The sequence below is a fragment of the Canis lupus genome, chromosome 5 (genome assembly GCF_048164855.1).
Source record: "Canis lupus baileyi chromosome 5, mCanLup2.hap1, whole genome shotgun sequence".
In the NCBI taxonomy this organism is placed as follows: domain Eukaryota; kingdom Metazoa; phylum Chordata; class Mammalia; order Carnivora; family Canidae; genus Canis; species Canis lupus.
This window is the reverse complement of record NC_132842.1, coordinates 37,560,685-37,585,653: the sequence shown is the minus strand read 5'-3', so window position 1 is coordinate 37,585,653 and position 24,969 is coordinate 37,560,685. Positions and strand designations below refer to the sequence as shown.

Below are 24,969 nucleotides of genomic sequence, written 5' to 3'. Positions count from 1 at the left end.
GCCTTACTCTAAATGCTGTATATTGACTAAGCTAAACCTTACAGAACCTTAAAACATAGTTACCGTCATGATCATCCCTATTTTAAAACTAAGGAAACTGATAACAGAGAAGTTAAGTGACTTTTCACTGTCACACAGATGGTATGTCATGGAACCAATCTTTGAACCCAGGCAACTGCAGCCCTGAGCCCATATCATTAAGCTCAATGCTATGCTTAGATCAAATTAGTGCTTTGCTCAGGGAAAATGGTCAGTTGGGTATGTAAGGAGAAGCAGTCAGATCACCTGTGTGACCGGCTTCTCTGGTCAGGGCAGCTCAACCACCACCTCAGGTCATCCCAGGGTTACATAAAAACAGACTCCTAAAGAGGCTTGAGGTGGCTGACAGTATAAAATGTTTTCTGTGCTTCTGATGAAAGGTAAAATTTGATTTACAATAATAGGCACAGAATGATCATGTTTATACTTGCAACCTGGCATTTTATTATTATTCCCCTGAATAACAGTGAAAAGAGTTTTGTAACCCCAAGGTAACATGGTTCTGTAAGAAGGAAAGAGGGGTGAGATTTAGCAGCAGCTGCCATCATAAATCAGTGTGTGGCTGTTTCTCTCAGAGCTCCAGGCTCAACTCCTGGCTGTCATAAACTTATAAAGGGAAGCCCCATGAGAATTTATGTAACGATGGGAAGACTCATTTTCCTTCCTGCAAGAACCTTTCTGAAGCAAGGCAAGAATTAGGCTGATTAGATTCTATGTGAAAAAGAAAACCAAACCAATGGTTTAGAGAAAAGGAAAATGTGGATCAATGTCAGTTACTTCTCTTGCCAAATAAACTGACCTTGTAAATAGAGAAGAACATGCTGGATTCCACCAGATAAATGAGTGACTGGCTGACCGGATAAGTTAATGAATGAGTGTGATCCAGGCTTCCCCTGGGGTGGTTCTGTCAGTGTGAGAACCGTTCAATCTTGGAGTCACCCAGAAATGCTGAATACATAACAAGGCCAATCAACACAGTCAGCTTCTGAATATTCATGCACAGATGATGCTCCCAGTCAATATGTTTGATTTTTGTGTTCACTGATAGATTTTCAAATTCACTGTGTAAATCAAAAAGAAGGAAAAGGAGGAGAAGGAGAAGAGGGAGCGAAAGAGGAGGAAGGGGAAGAGGGAGAGGAGGAAAGAAAACAGAAAAACAGAAGAGAAACTGTGTTGAGAGTATATATTACTTCTGAGTAGGATTGCCAGGTAAAAATACACTAAAAAAACCTGTCATTGTGGGGCACCTGGATGGCTCAGTGGGTTAAGCATCTGCCTTTGGCTCAGGTCATGATCCCAGGGTCCTGGGATTGAGCTCCGCATCAGGTTCCCTGCTCTGTGGGAGGTTCTGCTTCTCTTCCTTTGCCTGAAGCTCCCCCTGCTTGTGCATTTTTTTCTCTTCTCTGTCAAATAAATTTTAAAAATCTTTTTAAAAAACTGTCATTTACCTAAAATTCAAATTTAACTGGCACCTTATATTTTTATTTGCTAAATCTGACAACCTATTTCTGAGCTAATAAGCCCATGGAGGAAAGAGGGTTGAAGACAGTATCTGGGGACACACCTGTAACTGGGAATCAGATGGAAGGAAAACCGAAACTTTCAGAGAAGCGAACAGAAGAGTCTGCAAAATATGAGGGGGCAACCAGCTATGCATAGAGCTTCTGCTGAGCACTGACACAGGCATGAGGGAGAGGTGGCGACCAGGAGGATGCTCAGCAAGGAAGGCCTGATGGCTGTACAGGTTTGACCCTTACAAAGTTGCTAGTTGTTCTAAGAAGTTCTATATCAGTGGTTCTCAGCGAGATTGGGGTGGAGATGGGGTGCACCTCAGAGTGTTCCGTATATCAGAATTAAAATCTACATACTGGAAGTAGCCCACTTTCCCTCTGAGGTTGGGAAGAGAGACAAAACACATGTAGCCCTTATTAAGTCAGAATTTATGTTGTTCAGTTATGCTTACTAAAGCACAAAATAAATTCTGAGTCTTTTCTTGCATTTTTCTTGAAAATCATGAAGGAGATCCATGGCTCACAAGGATTCCCTGGCAAGTCCTCATGTTCACGTTACTTCCTTCACAGCCCCTTCTTTCTCTTGTGAACCCCCTCCATAATTTCTTCAGCTTCATCAATCCCCGCTCTCCTCTTTGCCTTGTATTATGTAGATCACTTAAGCCTCTCTTTCCAGAAAAAACTTCGAATCACCATCTCCAACTTTGTCCCAAATGAAAGGTGAAGCCTTTTCGAAGGGAGGGAAGGAGAATGGAGCTGGTAGTTATAAAATTCTCTTTGGGGGGTGGGGGGTGTAGGAATTGTCTTGCCCTGTTCCTGGTATTTGGAAAAGTAATTCTGGTATCTGGCCCCCTTTGAGAGCTATCACTCTTAAGCAAGACAACCAAGACACAAAGCCTTTTCATTTCTTAAAGGTTCTATCTCTTGGCAAATTTTTGCCTGCAAAGTACATTTTTTCTTTTTGCACTGGGTCCAGAGAGAGGTGTCACTGTGTGGGAGTGGACATCTGTCATCTGTCCCAACAAAGACCACCAAGTGCCACATCAGGAGCAGTTGACTCAGAACACCTACCTGAGTCTCCCAGTGGAGATTCCTGGCAGACTGGCTCTAATCTCACCAAAGTCTTGCTAAAAGAAAGAGGCTGACCTTGGGTGGTCCGGTCATCCTCCCAACAGGAATAATCCCCAGGAGGACGAAGCTTCCGAGCTTTTGAGCTTCGAGCTTCACCAAGCAGCATTGGTGATGGTGACTGTGGCATTTGCTAGGCAGATTCACAAAAAGCCCAGAGGGTGGGCACCCAGCTGAGCAGCACGTTGATAGCATGGGGCATGATCCTAGCTTTTACCCAGCTGACCCAGGGGTCCTCCAAAGGGTCAGTGTCCTACCTTGCTGGTCTAATCTCTCAAGGTTCCTCAGGACGCCAGGCATTTTGAAAAAATCTTGACTCCACCCCTCCCACTTCATCCCCCAACACCTCCTCATAGCCAAGGGCCCACATGTGAACGACCTCAAGGTTGACAGTGAGCAAGAAAGACTTCCAAATACCAGCCCGGATTCTGTCCTCTTTAAAAAAATATTTCAGACTTGAGGGAGGCATCCTTCGCTTTTTCAAACCTATTTCAAAGGACCTGTGCAACTTCAAACCTATTTTCAAAACTCAGAGTGATGAAGACTTTCCAGAAAAACTCCAGTGACAGCTCCTTTCACCCTTTTACATGTAGCTGACCCCTGCAGCCAGAAAGGAGAGAGAAAAATAGTAAACCAGGACCTCATTCCCAGACCTTAAAAAAGTCTGGTATCTTGTCTGCTGGCTTTGGATTCTGCCCTCAAGGCAAATAAAACAAACAAGCCACAACCATAAATATCATCTGAGAAATCTAAATTCAAAAACTTTCTTGTGATCTGTAAGTCCATGTTTTGCATCCATGGGACATTTAAGGCAATACATACACACAGAGCATAAATACAAGAGTGTCCTTTCAAGAATATAAATGTTAACACTGGTAAAATCATGAATTTTATAATTCCTTCAGTGGGCAGTGGGTCTCATTAGGTTTCTTGTGAAGAGAAGTGATTGTCACCGTGTGTAAGCTCCTTCTGTGGAGTATAGGTCTAGAGCTGTTCATTTGTGTGAACTCCAGGCACCCACCCCTCTGCCTCTGTGCCTTTTTCTCTTCTCTGCCTTTGGCCACCAGATGGCATTATGGAAACATTCTCAGCACCAGAGTTTCCTGCACCAAAGCTCCCCTGCATTACTCCCAGTTGCCCTCCCCCTCTCCCTCTTGTTTTCTTCCAATCCATTCTCCAGGGTACAGCCCAAGGGGCTTTCTGGAGGTCCAGTCTGCATGATCTTGGGCAAGTTATCTAACCCTCTGTGCTCAGCTTCTTTATCCCAATGGCCCCGGGCATGAGAGTGGCACAGGAGGGTGCAGGTAAAGCACTCAGGACAAGGCCTGGCATATAGCTGCTGTCCTCATCTTCCTTCTTGGGGGCATTCAAAAGCTCCCCATGGCCTTCTGGAGAAGTTCCAAATCCTTAGCAGGGGACCCCAGGCTGTCTAGGGTCTGGCGGCCCCTTCTAACATACCTGGCCTACCCTCTTCCCACTCTCCACACAGACCCTCTTTAGGTACTATAAGAAGCCAGTTCAATCACCTCTGGCCTTTGTCCACTCTGCTTCCTCTGCCCGGTTTGCCTTTCCCTTGCTCACCTACCTTCCTCTGGCTTCAGGATTTGGCCCAATGCCCTCCATGAGGAGCCTCCCCTGAGCGAAGCCGGAACACAGAGCCACTGGGTTCCCTTCTTTCCTCTTCCCCGCCCCTTCCTTACACTACAGGCCACTTGGTCACTTTGTCTTGCCAACTGCCTTGCACGATAGGACGAGTGAGGGCCAGAGAGTGTGGTTGCCTTGCAGGCTGTCATCCAAGGGCAGTGAGTACAAGGCACATCTCTGAGCAGCAGGAGCCTGGGGCCTGTGCTGGCTCCCCTTGAAGCACAGGCAGCACTTGGCCAAAGCCTGAGCTGAGGAAGCCCTGGAAAATGAGTTTTCTTGGCCAAGGAAGCAGAGTAAACAGCGAAGGGACAAATGCAAGGTCATCCTCACCATTTGCATCAGAAGCATAAAACCTAGAAAACAATACAAGCTGCAATAATATGGAGTGGGTGCTTTCTCTGTACCAGGCCCTGTGCTGGGCTCTTATAGGTATCATCTCATTGAATCCTTACCATAATCTCATGAGATAGGTGACAGCCATTCTACAGAGAAGAAAACTGAGGCCCAGAGAGGTTAAGTGACTTGTTTAAGCGGTTTAGCGCCACCCTCAGTCCAGGTCCAGATCCTGGAGACCAGGGATCAAGTCTCACGTCGGCTCCCTGAATGGAGCCTGCTTCTCCCTCTGCCTGTGTCTCTACCTCTCTCTCTCTCTCTCTCTCTCTCATAAATAAATAAATAAATAAATAAATAAAATCTTTTTTAAAAATTTAAAAAAAGGATAGGGTGTGGGAAGAAAATATAGGGGCAGGGAGGGGCACAGATAGCTTTAAGGCCACGGGCCTATACGCCAACCCCTGATGAGGGTCCCCTATGTCCCAAGGACTCAGCTACAAACACACACCTAAAGGAAGCTGGCCTTAAATTCCCATCACTTCCAGTGTTTTACAAACCTCTAGAATCAGCCTGAGGCAGAGTATAAGACCAGACGGGCGCTGGGCCAGGAAGTAAGGAGGGAAATGAGAAGCCACAAGCCACCTCAAATGCCACCCAAGTGATCCTGGGCCTCACTTCTGTGAGCAGGTGAGTGAGAGGAGGGCATACCTAAAAACATCCATATCTCTAGGAGTGTTGGGGGGTGGGGAGCAAGAACTGTTCATGGGACTCATAGACAGCAGTGGGGAGAGAAGAATCAGGGGAAGGGAGGGATAAGGTGAGGAAGGCGTAGGAAAAGAAAAAGTATAAAAACCTCCTAGGCAGGGAAGCAGGAGGCCGGGGATTCCCCTAGATAGGGACTCAAGCTGGACCAGATGCACAGAACAATGGGCCTCCAGGCTGGGGAGCAGGAAGGGAAGGGGGTGGGCAGCCACATGGTCAGGTCAGACAGATCCCTGAACTTCAGAAGCCAAGGCCATGGGCACCCTCATGGGTCTGTGTGGGCAGGGACTGCCCCGGCGCCAGTGCAAGAGCCAGAGCTATGAGGTGAGACCAGCTATTCAGTTCTCAACAGCCCCTACTCACAGAATGTCATTGCCTGTGACTCTGAGCCAGGCCCCAGCCCTTCACGCATCATTTCATTTGTCCTCACAGTTTCCTGCGGTGAGGGCTCCTATCCTTCCCATCTACACTCTAAAGATGAAGTGGTAGAAGCCCAGAGAGGTTAAGTGACTTGTCCCACATGCCCCAGACAGTGAATTGCAGGGTCCGGATTTGAACCCAGGCAGTTTTTGGCTCTGATGGCCGCTCTCTTAACCACAGCTGCTTCCTGAGAGACAAAAATGGGTGAGTGGTCAGGGCAGAGTCAGGACTTAGAGAGGTAGATGCGTGTGGGGAAAAGACGAATGGGAGAGGAATCACAGGGATATGAGGGAAACAAAGAGAGCAGAGGAAAGGAGAGACACAAGGAACATGCCGCTCCCAGGAAGGGTACTGGGGCAGGCAGGGGCTCAGCTCTCTGCCCACCTGGCCACACAGCAGCTCCCTCTCTCTCAGGGGCCGCCTCGCGTGGCTAGTACCTTCCTCGCGGCCGGGCCCACCCTCCGCCACCACCGCCGCAGGCCCCTCGCACTTCACGGGAAGCCCTCCTTCTCTAATTGGCATTGAAACGCATAACCCTCCCTTTTCCTGTAGGTGGGGTTTCCATAGGAAAAAGCTGCTTCTCCATTTCCCTAGCCCAGCGACTGTTTGGAAGTCAGATCCCCACATCCTGCTTTACTGGGTCAAGTCCCTCTTGGACCAGCTCTTGGCCATCACTTACCGAAGGGGACCAACGGGTGCCCCTGTGTGGGGTGTCCCTTGGCAATTTCACTTCAGTGCTTGGAGCTCTGAGATCTCTTCAGATGAAGATGGCCTTGCCTGAGAATCCTCTACTTCCATCATCATCCAATTATGGGACGAGGCTGTGACAGCACATCTGGGGGCAGGAGAACACTAATCGAGCCACTCAGGAAACACTGGAGGACTTGCCTGGCCTTTGAAGAACTCTAGTGGTTTCTGAGCCTAGCCCATCCTGGCGGTAAGCATGATGCTACTTCTGCTACTACTGCTGGAGCTTTTGGGGTCAGGCAGCTACTTGTTCCTTCCAGGGCATTGTCAGGAGGTGGCCACTCTCACTGTGAAATACCAAGTGGCGGAAGAGGTGCCGGCTGGCACAGTGATAGGAAAGCTGTCCAGGGACCTGAGCTGGGAGGACAGACGCGGACAAACACAGGCGTCCTTCCAGGTCTTGCAGCTGTCTCAGGCACTCCCCATCCAGGTGGACCCTGAGGACGGCCTGCTTAGCACAGGGAGGCGGCTGGACAGAGAGCTGCTTTGCCGGCAGCAGGACCCTTGCCTGATTTCCTTTGACGTGCTTGCCACGGGGGATTTGGCTCTGATCCATGTGGAGATCCAGGTGCTGGACATCAATGACCATGAGCCACAGTTTCCCAAAGGTAAGCAGGAGCTAGAAATCTCTGAGAGTGCCTCTTTGCGCACCCGGATCCCCCTGGACAGAGCTCTCGACCCGGACACTGGCCCCAACACCCTGCACTCTTACACACTGTCTCCCAGTGAGCACTTTGCCCTGGATGTCATCGTGGGGCCTGATGAGACCAAACATGCAGAACTTGTGGTGGTGAAGGAGCTAGACAGGGAAATCCACTCGTTTTTTGATCTGGTGCTAACTGCCTATGACAGTGGGAACCCCCCCAAGTCAGGCACCAGCTTAGTCAAGGTCAATGTCCTGGACTCCAATGACAATAGCCCAGTGTTTGCTGAGAGCTCACTGGCATTAGAAATCCAAGAAGATGCTGCCCCTGGTACTCTCCTCATAAACTTGACTGCCACGGATCCTGACCAAGGTCCCAATGGGGAGGTGGAATTCTTCCTCAGTAAACATGTGCCTCCAGAGGTGCTGGACACCTTCAGTATTGATGCAAAGACAGGCCAGGTGATTCTGCGTCAACCCCTAGACTATGAAAAGAATCCTGCCTATGAGATAGATGTCCAGGCGAGGGACCTGGGTCCCAATCCCATCCCAGCACACTGCAAAGTACTCATTAAGGTTCTGGACGTCAATGACAATGCCCCAAGCATCCACATCACATGGGCCTCCCAGCCATCTTTGGTGTCAGAAGCTCTTCCAAAGGATAGTTTCATTGCTCTCGTCATGGCAGATGACTTGGACTCAGGAAATAATGGTCTGGTCCACTGCTGGCTGAGCCAAGAACTGGGCCACTTCAGGCTGAAAAGGACCAATGGCAACACATACATGCTGCTAACCAACACCACACTGGACAGAGAGCAGTGGCCCAAATATACCCTCACTCTCTTGGCTCAAGACCAAGGACCCCAGCCATTATCGGCCAAGAAACAGCTCAGCATTCAGATCAGTGACGCCAACGACAACGCACCTGTGTTTGAAGAGAGCAGGTATGAGGTCTCTACTCGGGAGAACAACCTACCTTCTCTTCACCTCATTACCGTCAAGGCTCACGATGCAGACTTGGGCATTAATGGAAAAATCTCATATCGTATTCAGGACTCCCCAGTTTCTCATTTGGTAGCTATTGACTCAGACACAGGAGATGTCACTGCTCAGAGGTCACTAGACTATGAACAAATGGCCAGTTTTGAGTTCCGTGTGATCGCAGAGGACATGGGGCAGCCCCAACTTGCATCCAGCGTCTCTGTGTGGGTCAGCCTCTTGGATGTCAATGATAACGCCCCAGAGGTGATTCATCCCACGCTCAGTGATGGAAAAGCCATCCTCTCAGTGCTCGTAAATGCCTCCACAGGCCACCTTCTGGTGCCCATTGAAACTCCTAATGGGTTGGGTCCAGCGAGTGCTGACACACCACCACTGACAACCCATAGTTCCCGGCCATTCCTTTTGGCAACCATTGTAGCAAGAGATGTAGACTCAGGGGCAAATGGAGAGCTTCTCTATAGCATTAGGAGTGGGAATGAAGCCTGTCTCTTTGTCCTCAGCCCCCACCTGGGGCAGTTGTTCATCAACATCACCAATGCCAGCAGTCTCATTGGGAGTGAGTGGGAACTGGTGATAGTGGTAGAAGACCATGGCATCCCCTCCTTGCAGACCCAAGCCTTGTTGAGGATCTTGTTTGTCACCAGTGTGGATCACTTGAGGGACAGGGCCCAGGAGCCTGGGACCCTGAGCACCTCAGTGCTGACAGTGATTTGCCTACTTGTACTGCTGGCCATCTTTGGGTTGATCTTGGCTCTGATCATGTCCATCTGCAGGACAGAGAAGAAGGACAACAGAGCCTACAACTGTCGGGAGGCTGAATCTACCTACCGCCACCAGCCCAAGAGGCCCCAGAAACACATCCAGAAGGCGGATATCCACCTTGTGCCCGTGCTCAGGGGCCAGGTGGATGAGCCTGGAGACATCAGGCAGCCCCACAAGGACACAGGCAAGGAAGGGATGATGGAAGCAGGCTGGGACCCCTGCCTGCAGGCCCCCTTTCACCTCACGCCAACCTTGTATAGGACCCTGCGTAACCAAGGCAACCAGGGAACACAGGCTGAGAGCCGAGAGGTGCTGCAGGATACTGTCAATCTCCTTTTCAACCATCCCAGGCAGCGAAATGCCTCCCGGGAGAACCTGAACCTTCCTGAGCCCCAGCCTGTGATGGGCCAGCCACGCTCGAGGACCCCAAAGGCTATGGGCAGCCCGGCAGGGAGGCTGTCAGGAGACGCAGGCAGCGAGGAGGCCCCACTGAGTCCACCAGCCTCATCTGCAACCCTGAGGCGGCAGCCCAATCTCAATGGCAAAGTGACCCCAGAGAAAGAGTCTGGTCCCCGTCAGATCCTGCGGAGCCTGGTCCGGCTATCTGTGGCTGCTTTTGCGGAGCGGAACCCTGTAGAGGAACTCACCATGGATTCTCCCCCTGTTCAGGTACCTGGGTATGGGCAGCTTTCTCTGTGGTCAGCCCTGGACCACAACATCAGACACCCCATTACCCTTACATTTCTCACATTCATTCCTTAGGCTCACCAGGGACTGTATGGTATAGTGGATACAGTGGGTCAGGGCCCAGCTCTGGGTCAACAAAATTTAGCTGTGTGATCCCGGGCAACTTACTTACTGTCTCTGAGCCTTCGTTTCCCTATCTATAAAATAGAGATGATGGTAAGAGCATCTGCCTCGCAGTTGTCCTGAGGATTTGATCAGTTAATTCCTGCAAAGCACTTACTCAGGGGGCCTGGCACAAGCAGACACACAACAAAAGACACATTTGAGAATAAAAGCTTTGGGATAAGGCTGCCTGGGATCAAATCCTGGCTTCATCTCTTCCTAGCCGTGAACCACAGGAATGTTACTCTGCTTTGCTGTTAAAGACACCTATGTAAACAGCACCTACCTCCTAAATGTGCTTGAAGATGAAATGAGTGCACTTAAAGCCTAGTGTTATGTCCGGCACACAGTCAGCACTCAGCAAATGGTTGCAATTACTTCTGCAAACCTCTTCATCTCCTCCTGCCCTCTTCTCATCCGGGCAACCTCCCTGTGAAGCAGGCCAGCATGGGCATCATTGCTCCTGGGCTCTGGGGCTGCACTGGACTTGCCTGAGACTAGATTTTGCTGGCTAGGGATCCCTGGGTGGCTCAGCGGTTTAGCGCCGCCTTTGGCCCAGGGCATGATCCTGGAGACCCGGGATCGAGTCCCACATCAGGCTCCCTGCATGGAGCCTGCTTCTCTTTCTGCCTGTGTCTCTGCCTTTCTCTGTGTGTCTTTCATGAATAAATAAAATCTTAAAAAAAAAAAAATTTTGCTAGCTAGGTCTGCAGGATGGGGCAGCGGAAACAATCTTGGAACTTAGGAGTCTGATCTGAATTCAAATTTCAGCATAGCCACTCAATAGCAGGGCAACCTTGAGCAAATCTGTCAGTATCAGAGCTTCATTTTCCCCAAATGGCAATTATGATGCTAAACTGACCCTGTGTCCGCCTCCCAGGAGTTGAGGATTACATAGAATAATGAAGGACAAAATATGTAGCAACCTGGAATTTACTAGACAAAAATGGGAAATCCTTTTCAGGGACGGTGCCTGATCTCACATCCAGATCTGTTCCTCTGCACTTCAGAGAACTTTCCCCGTGCCAGGCTGCCCACTCAAGGCACATGTCTGTTTGGCCAGGCAATTGGCTCAGGTTTCCTGTCAAGGAAGGACACAGCTTCCTTCCCCCACATCCTCCTCAGGAAGCCACCTGGAGAGAGCCCTGCTGCTCTCTGAGGAGTCTTGCCCTGAGCCCTATGTAGCCTTCGAGGTTGCCCAGAACCATTCATTCATTCGTTCATCCATCCATCCATCCATCCACCCATCCATCCATTTTCAAATGCTTACTGAGTGAGCTTTTTGAGCTAAACACTGTATTGGTTGTTGGCGAACACATACAGCTGAGAGCAAGCACTGGGGCTAAATCCACTGGGGTGATGGAAAGAAGGGTACCCATCTGGGATCAGCTTGAGGACAGGAAGCAGCTTGCCTAATGCTCATGTCTTTCCAGCAGCACAGTGCCACAGTGAGTCAGATCTGGGTTCAAATTCTAGCCCTGCCATTAACTGCTGTGTAGCCCCTCTGAGCCTCATATTCCACATCAACAAAATGGGTATGGTGGTATCTTTTCCCTAGAGTTATTGTAAGAATTAAATGAGATTACACACATATTATGTGCTTATCATAAATGCTTGTTATTAAGTTATTAAGCGCTGGTCATAAGATCTATTAATAAATAGGGGCACCTGGCGGCTCAGTCAGTGGAACATATGGCTTTTGATCTTGGAGTCATGAGTTCAAGTCCTACCATGAACAATTTAAAAAAGGTTACTTAAATTAAAAAGTTTACTTTAAAAAAGGTTTTTTTAAGATTACTTTTAAAAAAGATTTAAGGGCAGCCCTGGGCAGTGATTTGGCACCGCCTGCAGCCTGGGGTGTGATCCTGGAGACCCGGAATCAAGTCCCACATCGAGCTCCCTGCATGGAGCCTGCTTCTCCCTCTCCCTGTGTCTCTGCCTCTCTCTCTCTGTGTCTATGAATAAATAAATAAATAAAATCTTAAAAAAAATAATAAAAATAAAAAAAGATTTAAGATTACTTTAAAAAGTTTTAAAAGAATACATAAATGAGGGGATCCCTGGGTGGCTCAGTGGTTTGGCGCCTGCCTTTGGCCCAGGGCATGTTCCTGGAGTCCCGGGACTAAGTCCCACATCAGGATTCCTGCATGGAGCCTGCTTCTCTGTCTGTGTCTCTGCCTCTCTCAATCTCTCTCTCTCTCCCTCTTTCTCTGTCTCTCATGAATAAATAAATAAAATCTTAAAAAAAAAAGAATTCTTCCTAAAAAAAAAAGAATACATAAATGAATTATATACTTTCAATCATTTCATCCTTATAACTATAACCACATGGGCCTCGCTATTATTCCCTTTTTACTGCTGAGGAAACTGAGGCTCAAAATGCTTACGTAATTTCTCAAGGCCATCCAGATGGAACTGGGGCACGGGCAGATGTAGGATGTGTTTTTTGTTTTGTTTTAAAGATTTATTTATTTATTTATTTATTTATTTATTTATTTATTTATTCATGAGAGACACAGAGAAAGAGGCAGAGACATAGGCAGAGGGAGAAGCAAACTCCCTGCGGGGAGCCTGATGTGGGACTCAATCCCAGGACACTGGGATCACCGGAGCCAAAGGCAGATGCTCAACCACTGAGCCACTCACGTGCCCCCAGATATAGGATTTGAATCTGAGTCTGATAGATACCATAGTTTACATTCTAACTATGATGCAACCCTGAATGACAGCACTGTGCTCAGGCTGCGGCACTCAGAGTGTCCCTGAACTACCAGCTAACACTTGGAAGAGTTGCAGGTGCCTTAGGAGGCTTCTGGTCTGGGCCAGGAGGTAGGATCTGCCCTGAGGCAGACAACTGGACCCAGGCCTCATCTAATTTTCCAACTGTCCTCTGAGGTTGGTACTTTCTAGCTGGAGCTGCCCAGAGAGGCTGAATGGGCCTTCTCAGGGAAGACTGGGGGTAGGCCCAGGAACCATCAGCAGTATTTCTAGGAGTAGCAACCCATAATCCTTGCATTTTAAGTTCTCAAACCACTGGGTTAGTTAATCCCAACAACCCCATGAAGAAGGCTGGATGCGTATTTCCAGCTCCAATTTAGAGAATAGGAAACTGAGGTATGAGTGTCTCTAAAAACATGCCTGACACTACAGAAACTAGAAATGACCTTGAACTAGAACTCGGCCTCCTGAAACTTGGTCTGTCACCTTTGCCTTCATAAGGCCCTGCAGGTTCTGGCCCTGACATCTCACCTGACTCCTGCCCACCTCCCCAGCCTTTCTGAGCCTCCACCATCTCCTCTGGCCTTTCAGCTGGCAGTGCCTTCTGTTTTCATTCTCACTCTTGTTGAATGAATGAAAGGATGAATAAAGGAATGATTGAATGCTACCAATGTTGCTTTCTCCATTACAGAGTCTTATGTCTTGTCCACCAAAATTGGCTGACTGAGTACTCCTGAAGGTGGGGAAACAACTCCTTAAGATAATCTGTATCAAAGTAATATGAATTTATGGTCGGGAAATGCCTTCTTCAGCCTCATTTCACAGATTCCAGTGGGGGGAGGTTGCTCAGAGTGAGAGTGAGGGGTGGGCCCAGGGGGGTCCTCCTTCTCTCCCTGGGATACCCAGGTCCTGTGGTGACAGAACAAAGCAAGGATCCTGCCAGCACAGGTCCCAGCCTCCGTCACCGCCTCCGTCACCGTTCACCATCCCCCATCTGATCGCACAAACATCTGAAGCTGGAGGAAAGACTATAAAAAGAAAGCGCCGGCATTGAGGGAAACATCCGGCAAGGAAGTGTGCTGGGTCGGAATTGTGTGGAGTCAACAGATTTTTCCTGTCTTGCAGCAAATCTCCCAGCTGCTGTCCTTGCTGCATCAGGGCCAATTCCAGCCCAAACCAAACCACCGGGGAAATAAATACTTGGCCAAGCCCAGCGGAGGCAGGTAAGCAGCACATGGACCCACAGGCTTCTCGAGCACCGCCCCCGCCATCAGCTTGCCTTCACCCCTGGAACCTCTGTGATCTGAGGAAGGGTGAACACATTCCAGACAGTGGCCCCCCTGGGAGAGCATCGGACAGCATCCATCCCCCCCATCCTGGGCAGCATGGTCCTGGAGCAACTGTATTTATTGTATTTACAGGACCCAGATCTCTAAGGAAATGACTTCATCCCTGAGGCTCTACCTGTCCCCTGATTGCAGAGGTGCTAGGCTATGGGCTTTAAATGTGTAATTTTCAGCTTTCTTTCTCTTGATCCTTTAACATAACATGAAGGTTCCCTGGCTAAGGACATAGGTGTGTGGGTGTATTCTTTGGGCAGGCCTAGAACTAAAGAGAGCTCAACAGGACATCTAATCTAACTCTTTTTTGTTACAGACATAGAAACTGGGGCTCTGAGTAGTTTGATCCAACCCAGCTATGCTGAACTTGAGCAAGCCAGATAGATCCTCAGGGCCTCAGTTTCTTATCTGTAAAAGAGAGGTCACCACACTTCTTTGCAGTGATAGGTTAAGGATTTAACAATCAAACATATTCTAAGCCCATAGCCCAGTGACTGGCACATAGTATGTGCATAACCATTGCTAAGTCCTTTCCTCCCAAAGTGACTTTGTTCAAGGTCACATGGCCAGTGAGTGGCAAAGCTGGGACCAGCTCCCAGCACCTGAATACAGGCTCAGAGCTCTTGCCTTGACAATTCATAGCTTTTTTTGCTTTTTTTTCTTTTTTCTTTTTGCAAAGATGGTGGGAGGTAGTGTAGAGCAGCAGTGAGTATGCATACTCCATAGTCACATGAGTCTGGATTTGAATTCTTGCTTTAACACTTAGTCCATGGGGACCTTGGGCAAGGTGTAGAATTTTTCACAAGTCTTCCTTTTTTCATTTGCAATTTGGGAATGATGACAAGAGAACACCTTACAGATGGGAAAAGTTTGAAGAGAAGGTCTACATACTTAGCAAAACATAAAGTCTGACTCAGAGTAACTGCTTAATAAATATTAGTTGTTGTCATCATTACTTATGAACTTGCCACTTCCCTGCTAATCCCTTCATGGCAGCAGAAATGGTGACAGGAAAAAAAAAAAAAAAGCACAAAGGACCTGAGACCTTTAAAATCTGAGGGACCTTTCCCACCTGCTGAACTGTGGGACCAGACCTGCCTCCCCATACTCAGGCCTTCTCAGGAACTGGCCTCCTCCAGGTGGCAGGCAAGGTCTGTGGGAGGGAGAGGACAGGATGGAGACAGCAAGAGTCAGGTAGAGTCTGAGTGGCTTTTTGATGCCTCATCCCAGCTGCATCTTCTTTTGCCCTGCTATTCTGGTCTGGGATTTGGCCTCAAATAGGGAGTAGGGAATATTCAGCCATGTTGTCCACAAAGTATTAATTGAGCATCTACTATGTGCTGGGGCCCTGTTTTGAGCACTGGTGACCAGGGAATGAGACAGATAGAAATCTCTGCTCTCACTGGAGGTCATAGTTGAATGGGTGGAGGTGGATGGATAGATGGATGGACAGATGACTGCACTGTTTCAACCAAAGTTACTACACTCCTACCCTGGGCCAGGCAACGCAAAGGAGGGGGAAGGAATTATTCATTGGTGAATAATGGTGCCAATGCATTCATTGTTTCTTGTATTTGCTGAGTACTTACATGGTGCCAGGTACTAGTTTCTTTACATAAACTGTCTCATTTTGCATGCCCCTTGAGGTGGGTGTTATTTATTACCTCCATTTTACAGATGAGGCAACAGATGCAGAGTAGGCAGGCCTGGGACCAAGTAATCCAGGTTGGTCTGACTCTGAAAGCTGGGCTCTGTATCTACCTCCTTATGTGGATGAATGCTGGCATGAGTAGAAGAATGTTCATGAGCAGGAATGAATGAATCTGGTGTGTGAATTTTCTCACTCGTGGACTGGCTGGCCTCCTTTGCAGGAGCATAATCCCAGATACAGACGGCCTAGGTGCCAGGGCTGGCCAGACAGAACCAGACCAGGAGGAAGGGCCCTTGGATCCTGAAGAGGACCTGTCTGTGAAGCAGCTGCTAGAAGAAGAGTTGTCAAGCCTGTTGGACCCACACACAGGTAAGGACTCCTTAGGATCACCCTGAGCCTGCTTCTGCCCCTGCGACCCCCTCACATGTCCTGGCGTCAGACTTTTCCACAAGAAAAACACAGACATTCTATTTCTGGGCAGGAATATCAGTAACATTTTACTTTCCCTAACGCTTCCAACAGCCTTCATTTGTTTAAAGACCAGATTCTACTCTGATTAATCTTTAAAAATCCTAAGAGTGTAAATGAGCTCTTGATGTGTGCCAGATACTGGGAAGCATCTTACACGTTAGTGCGGTTAAGCTTCCAAACGGTCTTTGGAGGTAGATGTTATGAGCTCCAATTTAGAGATAAGCAAACTGAGGCTCAGAGAAATACCACAGCCTGCTCGGAGTCACTTAGCTCATCAGTGACTGAAGGGGAACCAACCTGGGCCTGCCTGCCGTCAGGAGACCTCCCCTCACTTCCTAAACCACCCATTTGTGTTTCTTTGGTGGGTTTAAATATCCTTCCGTTCTGAGAACTCAGTCAACTCTTTAATGTGTTCATATTTCTAATTTAAACAAAAATAACATTTTCTAGAGAAATAATTCATTTTGACAGTAAGTATATAATCTGAACTTTAATTCAGGAATGTGCTAGCTGGATACTGGTCAGCCTCCTTGAGGTAACACCATACCTCTGTTCTTCCCTAAACTGTGGTTTTCTGTTTTGGTAGTTAATAATCTGTTCCTCAACTGAACATAGCCTATGTGATCTATCTGGCTGCAAACACACTAAAAGCATGGCAGGGACTTCCTTTTCCTTGGTTAAGAAAATAGAGCTAACATTCATTGAGAGCTTTCTATGCACTCATATTCCTCATGAGAAATTTTTATGAGACAGAAACTATCCATGATCACCATTTCATGAAGGAAAAAACTGAGGGGCAAGGGTGTCTAGTAACTTTCCCAAGCTTGTACAGAAAATGGTTAGTAACACTGGCAATGTGGCTCTAAATTAAAAGTAAGTAAAATTAATCTGATTAAAATTAAGTAAAATGAAAAATTCAGTTCCTCAGTTATACCAGCCACATTTCAAACACTCAGTAACCACATGTGGTTAGTGGACATTGCTTTGGATGGCACACATATAGAAAGTTTTATAGGACAGCATTGTGTAGAATCTATAACCGTGAAGTCCAACACAGTAGCCATTAGCCACATTGGAAAATGGCTAGTCCCGATCAAGACATGATATATGGGGGCCCCTGCCCAGTTCAGCGGGTAGAGTGTGCAACCCCTGATCCCAGGGTGGTGAGTTCAAGCTGCATGTTGGGCATAGAGCTTACTTAATAAAAATAAAAATAAAAAGCAGAAAAAAAAGAGTAACTTGTTATTAAAAAAAAGATGTGATAAACATAAAACACACTTCAGATTTTGAAGACTCCGCATGAAAAAAGAATGTGAAATATCTCATTAATTTAAAAATATTCATTACATGATAAAATGATATTAAGTATGAAATTTTTTTACAAATTAATTACAGTTTTCTTTCTACTTTTTAAACATGCCTCCTAGAAAATTTAAAATGACCTTTATGGCTCACATTGTCTCTCTACTGGCCAGCTCTGGGCTGGAACCTATGTGATCAGTTGTCACGTGGTCCTGCTTGTCCGCGGCACAGAGGACATGGAAATTGCTGAGGGATGATGAGGGCAGGAGGATAGAAGAGCCTATGCTGCTCACGGGGTGGAGCTGCACAGGGGCTATGGGTGAGCTCGCTGACTCCAGGGGTCATGGCTGCATCCATCTGATAATGTGGTGAGGATAACACCTTACTGGTAGCATGAGCTCAGTGAATGCTCATAGCAACCTGACAAGATGAGTACTACTATTTCACCACTTTATGAGAGACAAAGAAGGCTCAGAGAGGTTAAGCAATTTTCCCAAGGTCACACTGCTCATAAATGGCAGAGGTGGGAAATCAAGCCCAGGCCAGCCTTGCGTCCACCTGCCTCTGGGTGGACTCACCATTGCTGCCCAGCCATTCTCATATACTCCAGTGATTTTCTCATTCCAATTCCCATTCTTCCTGAAGCTCTCTGACCCTGGTACAAAGGCCTGATTCTGTAACACCAGAAGAGTTTCAATCTTATTACCCCAAGTCTCAAGGAACTAAGGTTTACATTTCCCAAATGTCCAGGGTTAATATTTATGTTCACTGAGTCATTCAAGAAATGCTCACTAAGTCCAGGGCGTGGGCTGGACCAGGTGGGAAGAGGCCTGCCCTGCCTCACAGCCTGCAAAGCTCCACCCTGACAAGGCAAGACAGAAACTCATTTATCAATATAAACAGCCATTAGCTGTATTTTGGAATAACTTTTCCAAATTACAAAAGTAATATTTGGTTAAGGTAGAAAAATGTAGCTAAACAAAAAGAGAATAAATCACTTCTGTCCAGGGGTAATTCCAGTTAACATTTTGACATACCTCCTTCCAGTCTTTTATTCTATGCACAGATTCTAAAGCAGCTCACCTTTAAGCAAGCATTAAATACATGCTCAAGTGGATGTTGTACTTTTTTTTTTAAGACACAGTTTCTTAACCATAAGATTTATGCTTTCTTTTTTTGGCTTGACCTCTACCATCTGGCCTAGGGCTAGTTTGAGATAGCATTTTTGTTGAGGAGATGGGAAAAGGAAAAGTGTGATGGGGCCATTAAGGATCTAGGGGACAATTTTGCGGTGTTTTTAAAAAGATTTTATTTATTTATTTGAGAGAGAGAAAGCAAGAGACAGAGCATGAGCAGAAGGGGAGGAGCAGAGGGGGAGGGAGAAGCTGACTCCCCACTGAGCAGGGAACCTGATGTAGGGCTTGATCCCAGGACCCTGGGATCATGACCTGAGCCAAAGGCAGATGCTTAACTGACTGAGTCACCCAGGTGCCTCTAGGTGATAGTTTTTCATAACCTCTGTCCCCTTCCTGGGACAGCGCTTTAGCAGACAACCCCTTCCCAGCGCTGCCTCTAGACCTGGGTTTTCTGTGGCTTGAGAAGTGAAGGTTGAGGAGTCCAGGGCACAGTGCCCATACAAACCTTAGCAAGCCTGGGGAATCCGGAGGCCACAGGTGTGCACCCGGAGCACCCGGGGGGCCAAGGGGGAGCTCCTGAGAGAGTGGATAGGAGGGTACAGTCCCATGAGGCGTCAAAGTCATCAGATTTGGGGACAAAATCTGGATTTGGTTGCCTAGTAGATGTGTGATTCCATGTCTTGGAACTTCGTTTCCTCATCCATAAAATGAAATAGCACTCTTCGTTTCAAAGGTTTGTGCAGAGGTTAAATGAGAGAATTACATAAATTATTATGGCGTGGAAGAACTTAATAAATGGTCACTATTGCTATGAATACAAACAGATGGCAGCATCCAGCCAGGAACTCGGATGCTCGCCCATCCCCCACTCGCAGCTACTAGTGCCCTGCGGGAGTGAAGAGCCTGGCTGCACCCGTGGGTGGAAGACACCTAGCCTGTCACACAGCAGGATCGGGAACTTCTTTAGAAAAGGGCCAGCTTCTAATTCTAGGCTTTCTTCCTCCCGCCGCCTCCTCCCCACTGCTCCTGTGGGTACTTCAGTCGGCAGCCTTCCTGCCCAGCGAGCTTCCCTGTTAGGGCCTCTTCCTTCCGGTCCCCCTCGGGCCTCCCCATCTGTCCCCCGCCATTTCCCTTCCCTCCTTTGTCCGGAGCCCTTGGCCGGCCCAGCCCCACCCTCAGCTGCCTGGCTCTCACTGCGTCCCCTCATCCGTCCCATGCAGGCCTGGCCCTGGACCGGCTGAGCGTCCCCGACCCGGCCTGGATGGCGAGGCTCTCTCTGCCCCTCACTATGAACTACCGCGACAACGTGTTCTCCCCGGACACTCCGGCCGTGGAGGAGCCCAGGACCTTCCAGACCTTCGGCAAGGCGGCAGGGCCTGAGCTGAGCCTGACAGGCACGCGGCTGGCCAGCACCTTCCTCTCAGAGATGAGCTCGCTGTTGGAGATGCTTCTGGGGCAGCGCTCGGGCGTGCCCGTGGAGGCCGCCTCCGAGGTGCTGAGGCGGCTGTCCGTCTGCGGGAGGACCCTCAGTCTGGACCTGGCCACCAGCGGGGCCTCAGGCACGGACGGACAGGGGGGCCCAGGTGGAAAGAAGGAGGCCGAGGGCAGGACTGGCAGCAGCAGCAGCAGCAGCAGCAGCAGCAGGGGCCTGTGGATCCAGGAACCGGGGGCCCTGGGAGATGTCAGGGAGCCCAGGCCCTAAGGATCTTGGGACATGAGCTGCTTTCGACAATCTTTGAACTCACTGTCCAGAGGTGGCCCAAGAACTTTAGGGTGACCCATGCTGCTCCATAGAGGAGGCAGGGGCCCCACAACTAATAGCTGGCCGATCAAAGCAGCCCCTCATTAGGGGCTGGCTTTGCCTGTGAATTTTTTGGAGGACAGAGACATTTGTGGCTGAAGTGAGTGTTTGCTGGCAAAACACATGTAGAGCGTGGAGGGTCAGTCCTCCTGTGGAACAGATGCCAAGGAGTGTCATGAGCAAGAGAGTATGGCCTTATCACATACTTGAGGGTGGGGGGCTGGATCCTGAGGTGCCAGGCAAAGCTCTCTGACCTACTAATAAAGGAAAAGCACTGGCTCATTCTCCTGTTTGCACCTGTCAAGATGGGGAGGGAAGGGTAGCAGAGTGAGGGTTCCTTGTTGCCCATTCACTGGCAAGAGGGTGTGCTGGACCTGGACAGGAGTAGGGCATATTGGTACACAGTGGTCAGTACACAATGATGAACATGGAGACTCTTTTTTTTTTCTAATTTTTTTTTAAATTTATTTATGATAGTCACACAGAGAGAGAGAGAGGCAGAGACATAGGCAGAGGGAGAAGCAGGCTCCATGCACTGGGAGCCCGACGTGAGACTCGATCGCGGGGCCTCCAGGATCGCGCCCTGGGCCAAAGGCAGGCACCAAACCGCTGCACCACCCAGGGATCCCCGAACATGGAGACTCTTGATCTCACTTCTCTAATGTTACATTATCAAATAACCTGCTTCTCAGCTGGAAAATTAGGGCTAAGAAAAGCATGACTATTTATAGAATGTTTATGTGAGCCAGGCCCCAGCCTTTACACTAGGATTTAATTTAATTTCCAACAACCCTGGGAGAGAGGTGTTATCCCCATTTCACAGACAAGGACATGAGGCTTGGAGAAGCAGAGTATCTTGTTGAAGATCAAGGGTAGAGGCAGAGGGGTGCCTGAGTAGCTAAGTTGCTGAAACATCTGACTCTTGATTCTGGCTCAGGTTAGGACCTCAGGGGTCATTAGATCCAGCATAGGTGAGGCTACTCACACAAAGCAGGGAGTCTGCTTCCTTCTCCCTCTCTCCCTTTCCCCCTCCCCCCCCCCCTGCACAAGCACGCTCACACTCTTTCTCTAAAATAAATAAATCTTAAAAAAAAAAAAAAAAAAAAAAAAGAGTGGAGACAGAGCGAAGATTTTGGAACCAAACTGGACCAAGATCAATACCTATGTCCTTGACCTAGGCATTTAGACTGCCAGCTAAGGAAAGGAAAGGAAAAAGCCCCACAGGTGAGTTTTTTGCCAGTAGTAGACTTAGTCTGAATTCCCCTCATGAAACAATGTTGAGAAGTACATTTCTAAAGCTGCTAAGGCCTGCACGGCTCTGCATTTCCAAGCACAGAACAAGAGCGACTCAGATCTGACCTGATGAAGGCCTGGGCCTCTGCAGGCTCCTGTCCTTTCCCAGCAATTAGCCCATCTTTGCAGACCCAGCGTTCGTGGGTAAATCTTCCTCTGTCACAGCAGGTTTGGGCCTGTGAATTCAGGCCCTCGAGGACAATGTATGAACTGGGTCTATGAAATTGTTACTGACAGCAGCAAAACTTCCAGGGCAGGAGGGAGCAAAGAAATAGCAAATATTTTTCCAAGGCTCAGCCTTATACTTTTCCTGGAAATTTCCAAGCAGTTATTCATTTAGCCATTCAGCTTCTCAGTAGCAGGGGCTCTCCTCCACTCTGAAGGCGAAAACTCCTCTCTGTGCTTCTCCTTCTGCCCGCTTTTGGAGGCCAGTACGCACATTCACTGTTCATAGAAATGGGCCAATCATACTTCCACCAAGGATAGTGGAAGCCATGTATACTTGGAATCCAACGTGGCACCATTATCCTGTTATTCTATATCACAGATGAGGAAAACGAGGCTCCCCAAAGTTAAGTGATTAAAGAGCAGAGTCTCTGGGTCTCTGATCACCTCAAGTGATCTCCTTACAAGATCAGTGATTTTTAAGCTGTTGGGTTCCCCAAGTCAATGAGAGAAGCCAGGGGAGACTAAGCAGGCAGGGTCTCCACACTGACCAGTCAGGTGACTGGCACAAAGCCACACCTGATGCATACCTACTTGCTGAATGCATGAATGAATGAATAAATGAATAAATCAATGTTTCAGTGTCCCTTTGTACCTGTATTGGAGCTCTAGGTAAGATGTCATTATAAAGAAAGAAAAAAAAAGTTTCCATTATATGAAATCAAAGTCTGAGTAGATTAGAACTAGAGCAGACAATGTTGACTGCCAACCCCCCCCTGCTCCCTCCCCCCCGCCCCAACTACTAGTGGATGTTTGATGCCAAGCTGGTGTTGGGAGGGTGGAGAGAAGGGACAGGGGAACAGGCAACTTAAGAAATTAATTTTTAGGGCAGCCCCGGTGGCTGGGCGGTTTAGCGCTGCCTTCGGCCCAGGGCAAGATCCTGGAGACATGGGATCAAGTCCCGCGTCAGGCTCCCTGCGTGGAGCCTGCTTCTCCCTCTGCCTGTGTCTCTGCCTCTCTCTCTTTCTCCCCTCTGTGTGTTCTAGTGAATAAATAAAATCTTTAAAAAAAAAAATTAATTTTTAAATTAATGTTAATTAATTAACATTGGAACCATGGCTATCACCTGGATCATTGGATACCCTAGATCACTGCTTCACTCTAGTACAGAAGTCCTTACTGTGTAGTCGTTAGACCTTGTGATTAGTAGGCAAAGCCTTGTGTATGGGCATTTTTCTAGACAGGAGATACAAAGTCCTTATTAGATTCTCTAAGGAATATGTTAACCTATAAAAAGTTATGCTGTTCTGGTCTCAGTCACGGCCTCAACCTCTACAAACATAGACAATTTTATTTTATTTTATTTTTTTTTATTTTTTATTTTTTGACAATTTTATTTTATTATTTTTTTTCTAAAGATTTTATTTATTTATTCATGAGAGAGAGAGAGAGTTTGAGAGAGAGAGAGAGAAAGAAAGGCAGGGACACAGGCAGAGGGAGAAGCAGGCTCCATGCCGGGAGCCTGACGCAGGACTCGATCCTGGGACTCCAGAATCACACCCTGGGCCAAAGGCAGGCGCTGAACCACTGAGCCACCCAGGGATCCCTCCCCCCGCCCTTTTTTTTTTTTTTTTTTTTTTACAATTTTAATCATAAGGAGCCAGAACATATTATCACCAAGGAAAAGGCAAGATTTGAAAAGACTGACTTGGACAAAGCCACATGGCAGGTTTGTGGAAGGGCTAGGATCTGGATCTGGAGTCTATATCATGTTCATTTTTTTTTAAATGTTCTTTTTAATATACCAATAGTTCCTAACCTGGGATCCATGGCTGGGCTCCAAGATCCATGAATTGGCCAAATTGCATGCAAAATTAGGAGGATGTATACTTTCTTATGAGGAGTCAATGTTCTCACCACATTTTCAAAGGGGTCTATGAGCTAAATAAGATGAAGGCCCACTGCGATCCTTTCTGTGGGTCCTTGGTTCCGCCTTCCCCGCGGACCCTGGACAACTGATGGGTACAGCTGTTTCTGTTCTGAGGCAACAGACGTCCGGTCGGAGTGGGGATGTAGACACTCGAGGTGAGTGCTCTCAACATGCACCATGCAACCACCTCCTAACATGGGGACACTTAGCTCTTTTCCCAGTAACAGGCGGGGAGTGACACAGGGTGCATGGTGACAGGTGAGCATGCTGAACAGGAAGGTTACAGAAACTTCTTCGCATCAGCCAAGATGTCAAAGCTGAGACTTCAGACATGCTCAGAACGGTTTTCAACCAAGATGGGCTCTGTCCCCTGGGAGATTGAGGGGGCAGGCAAGCCAGCCAACATGCAGTTAAGTGTCGTCTCAATTTGGAAAGCGCAGAGGGACATTTTTTATCAATAGTCAGCCGTTCTCCAGCACCGGGAGTGCAGTGCTTACTTGGAGCCTGGGGGCAGCTGAGATTGGCAGGCAGCCTCCTTGTCTGTCACCCAACGTCAGCTTGGCAGCTCACTGACCCTACCTCTCCTCTGGCTGAACAAGCATGAGATGGCAACCACTACCCATGGGACTCTCTAGAGAACCAAATCCCCAAAGGAAGACAGAAGAGGAAGGGAGTTGTTTTAGCACGGGCTCGGCCTGGCACCTAGTATACACCTAGAAAATAGGTCAATTCTTTCCAGTTCCTACTAAGCATGGAGTACAATGTATGGGTGGGGGAAGGAGGGAGGCATGATCAGAAACATTCATTCAACAAACCCCTTTGTATTTATTGAGTGATTACTATGTGTCAGAAATAGCACTAGAAATAGCAGTGGGTAGATTAGATCCAGAATAGATACAGAATCTTTCATGCAACAAATATCTAAAGCACCTACCCTGTGCTAGCTAGACTTGGTGCTGTCAGGTGGAGAGGGGGCAATGCATAAAATCACTCATTCTTTGAATAAATATTTACTGAACATAGTTACTAAGTACCCTACACTGTGTTAGCACTGAAGATACAATGAACAATCAAACAGCCTTGTTCTGACTGCAACATCAGGATTCCCTAGAAACAGTATCTCTGGATAACGAAACTGAGGCAGCAGAGAACTACACAAAAGTCTCACTGCTGAGGGTATGAGGTCCCCAGGCTTGGGTCCGGCAATATCCTAACCCAGGCTGGCCCTCCTGGCAGGGGCCACTTTCCTGCCCTCCCCCTCCTGTTCCCTTTCAGGGCACTGGCAGTGAGTCATTAATAATGGAATTTTAATGGCAAAAGCA

General features: G+C 48.0%; 1 protein-coding gene and 1 long non-coding RNA gene across 2 annotated transcripts; one reads left to right on the top strand and one right to left on the bottom strand.

Annotated features, from left to right (window-relative positions):
* Positions 1-1,391: 1,391 nt before the first annotated feature.
* On the bottom strand, positions 1,392-9,240 carry LOC140633563 (uncharacterized). The gene is made up of 3 exons (XR_012031149.1): positions 9,109-9,240; positions 6,517-6,672; positions 1,392-2,277 (listed from the first exon to the last, which is right to left on the bottom strand). It is a non-coding gene; the product is annotated as an uncharacterized lncRNA (long non-coding RNA).
* Positions 6,415-20,543, top strand: PCDH12 (protocadherin 12). Its single transcript, XM_072826265.1, has 4 exons — positions 6,415-9,660; positions 13,684-13,781; positions 15,770-15,918; positions 19,679-20,543. Exons 1-4 carry the CDS (start codon positions 6,781-6,783, stop codon positions 20,158-20,160), a joined length of 3,609 nt encoding a protein of 1,202 aa, XP_072682366.1. The 5' UTR covers positions 6,415-6,780; the 3' UTR covers positions 20,161-20,543.
* Positions 20,544-24,969: the final 4,426 nt, after the last annotated feature.

Excerpts from the sequence above, each read along its gene's own strand:
- PCDH12 (XM_072826265.1), top strand. The coding sequence starts at position 6,781 with ATGATGCTACTTCTGCTACTACTGCTGGAGCTTTTGGGGTCAGGCAGC. Across the intron at positions 9,661-13,683 it reads TGGATTCTCCCCCTGTTCAG|CAAATCTCCCAGCTGCTGTC; the intron begins GTACCTGGGTAT and ends CCTGTCTTGCAG. Across the intron at positions 13,782-15,769 it reads GCCAAGCCCAGCGGAGGCAG|GAGCATAATCCCAGATACAG; the intron begins GTAAGCAGCACA and ends CCTCCTTTGCAG.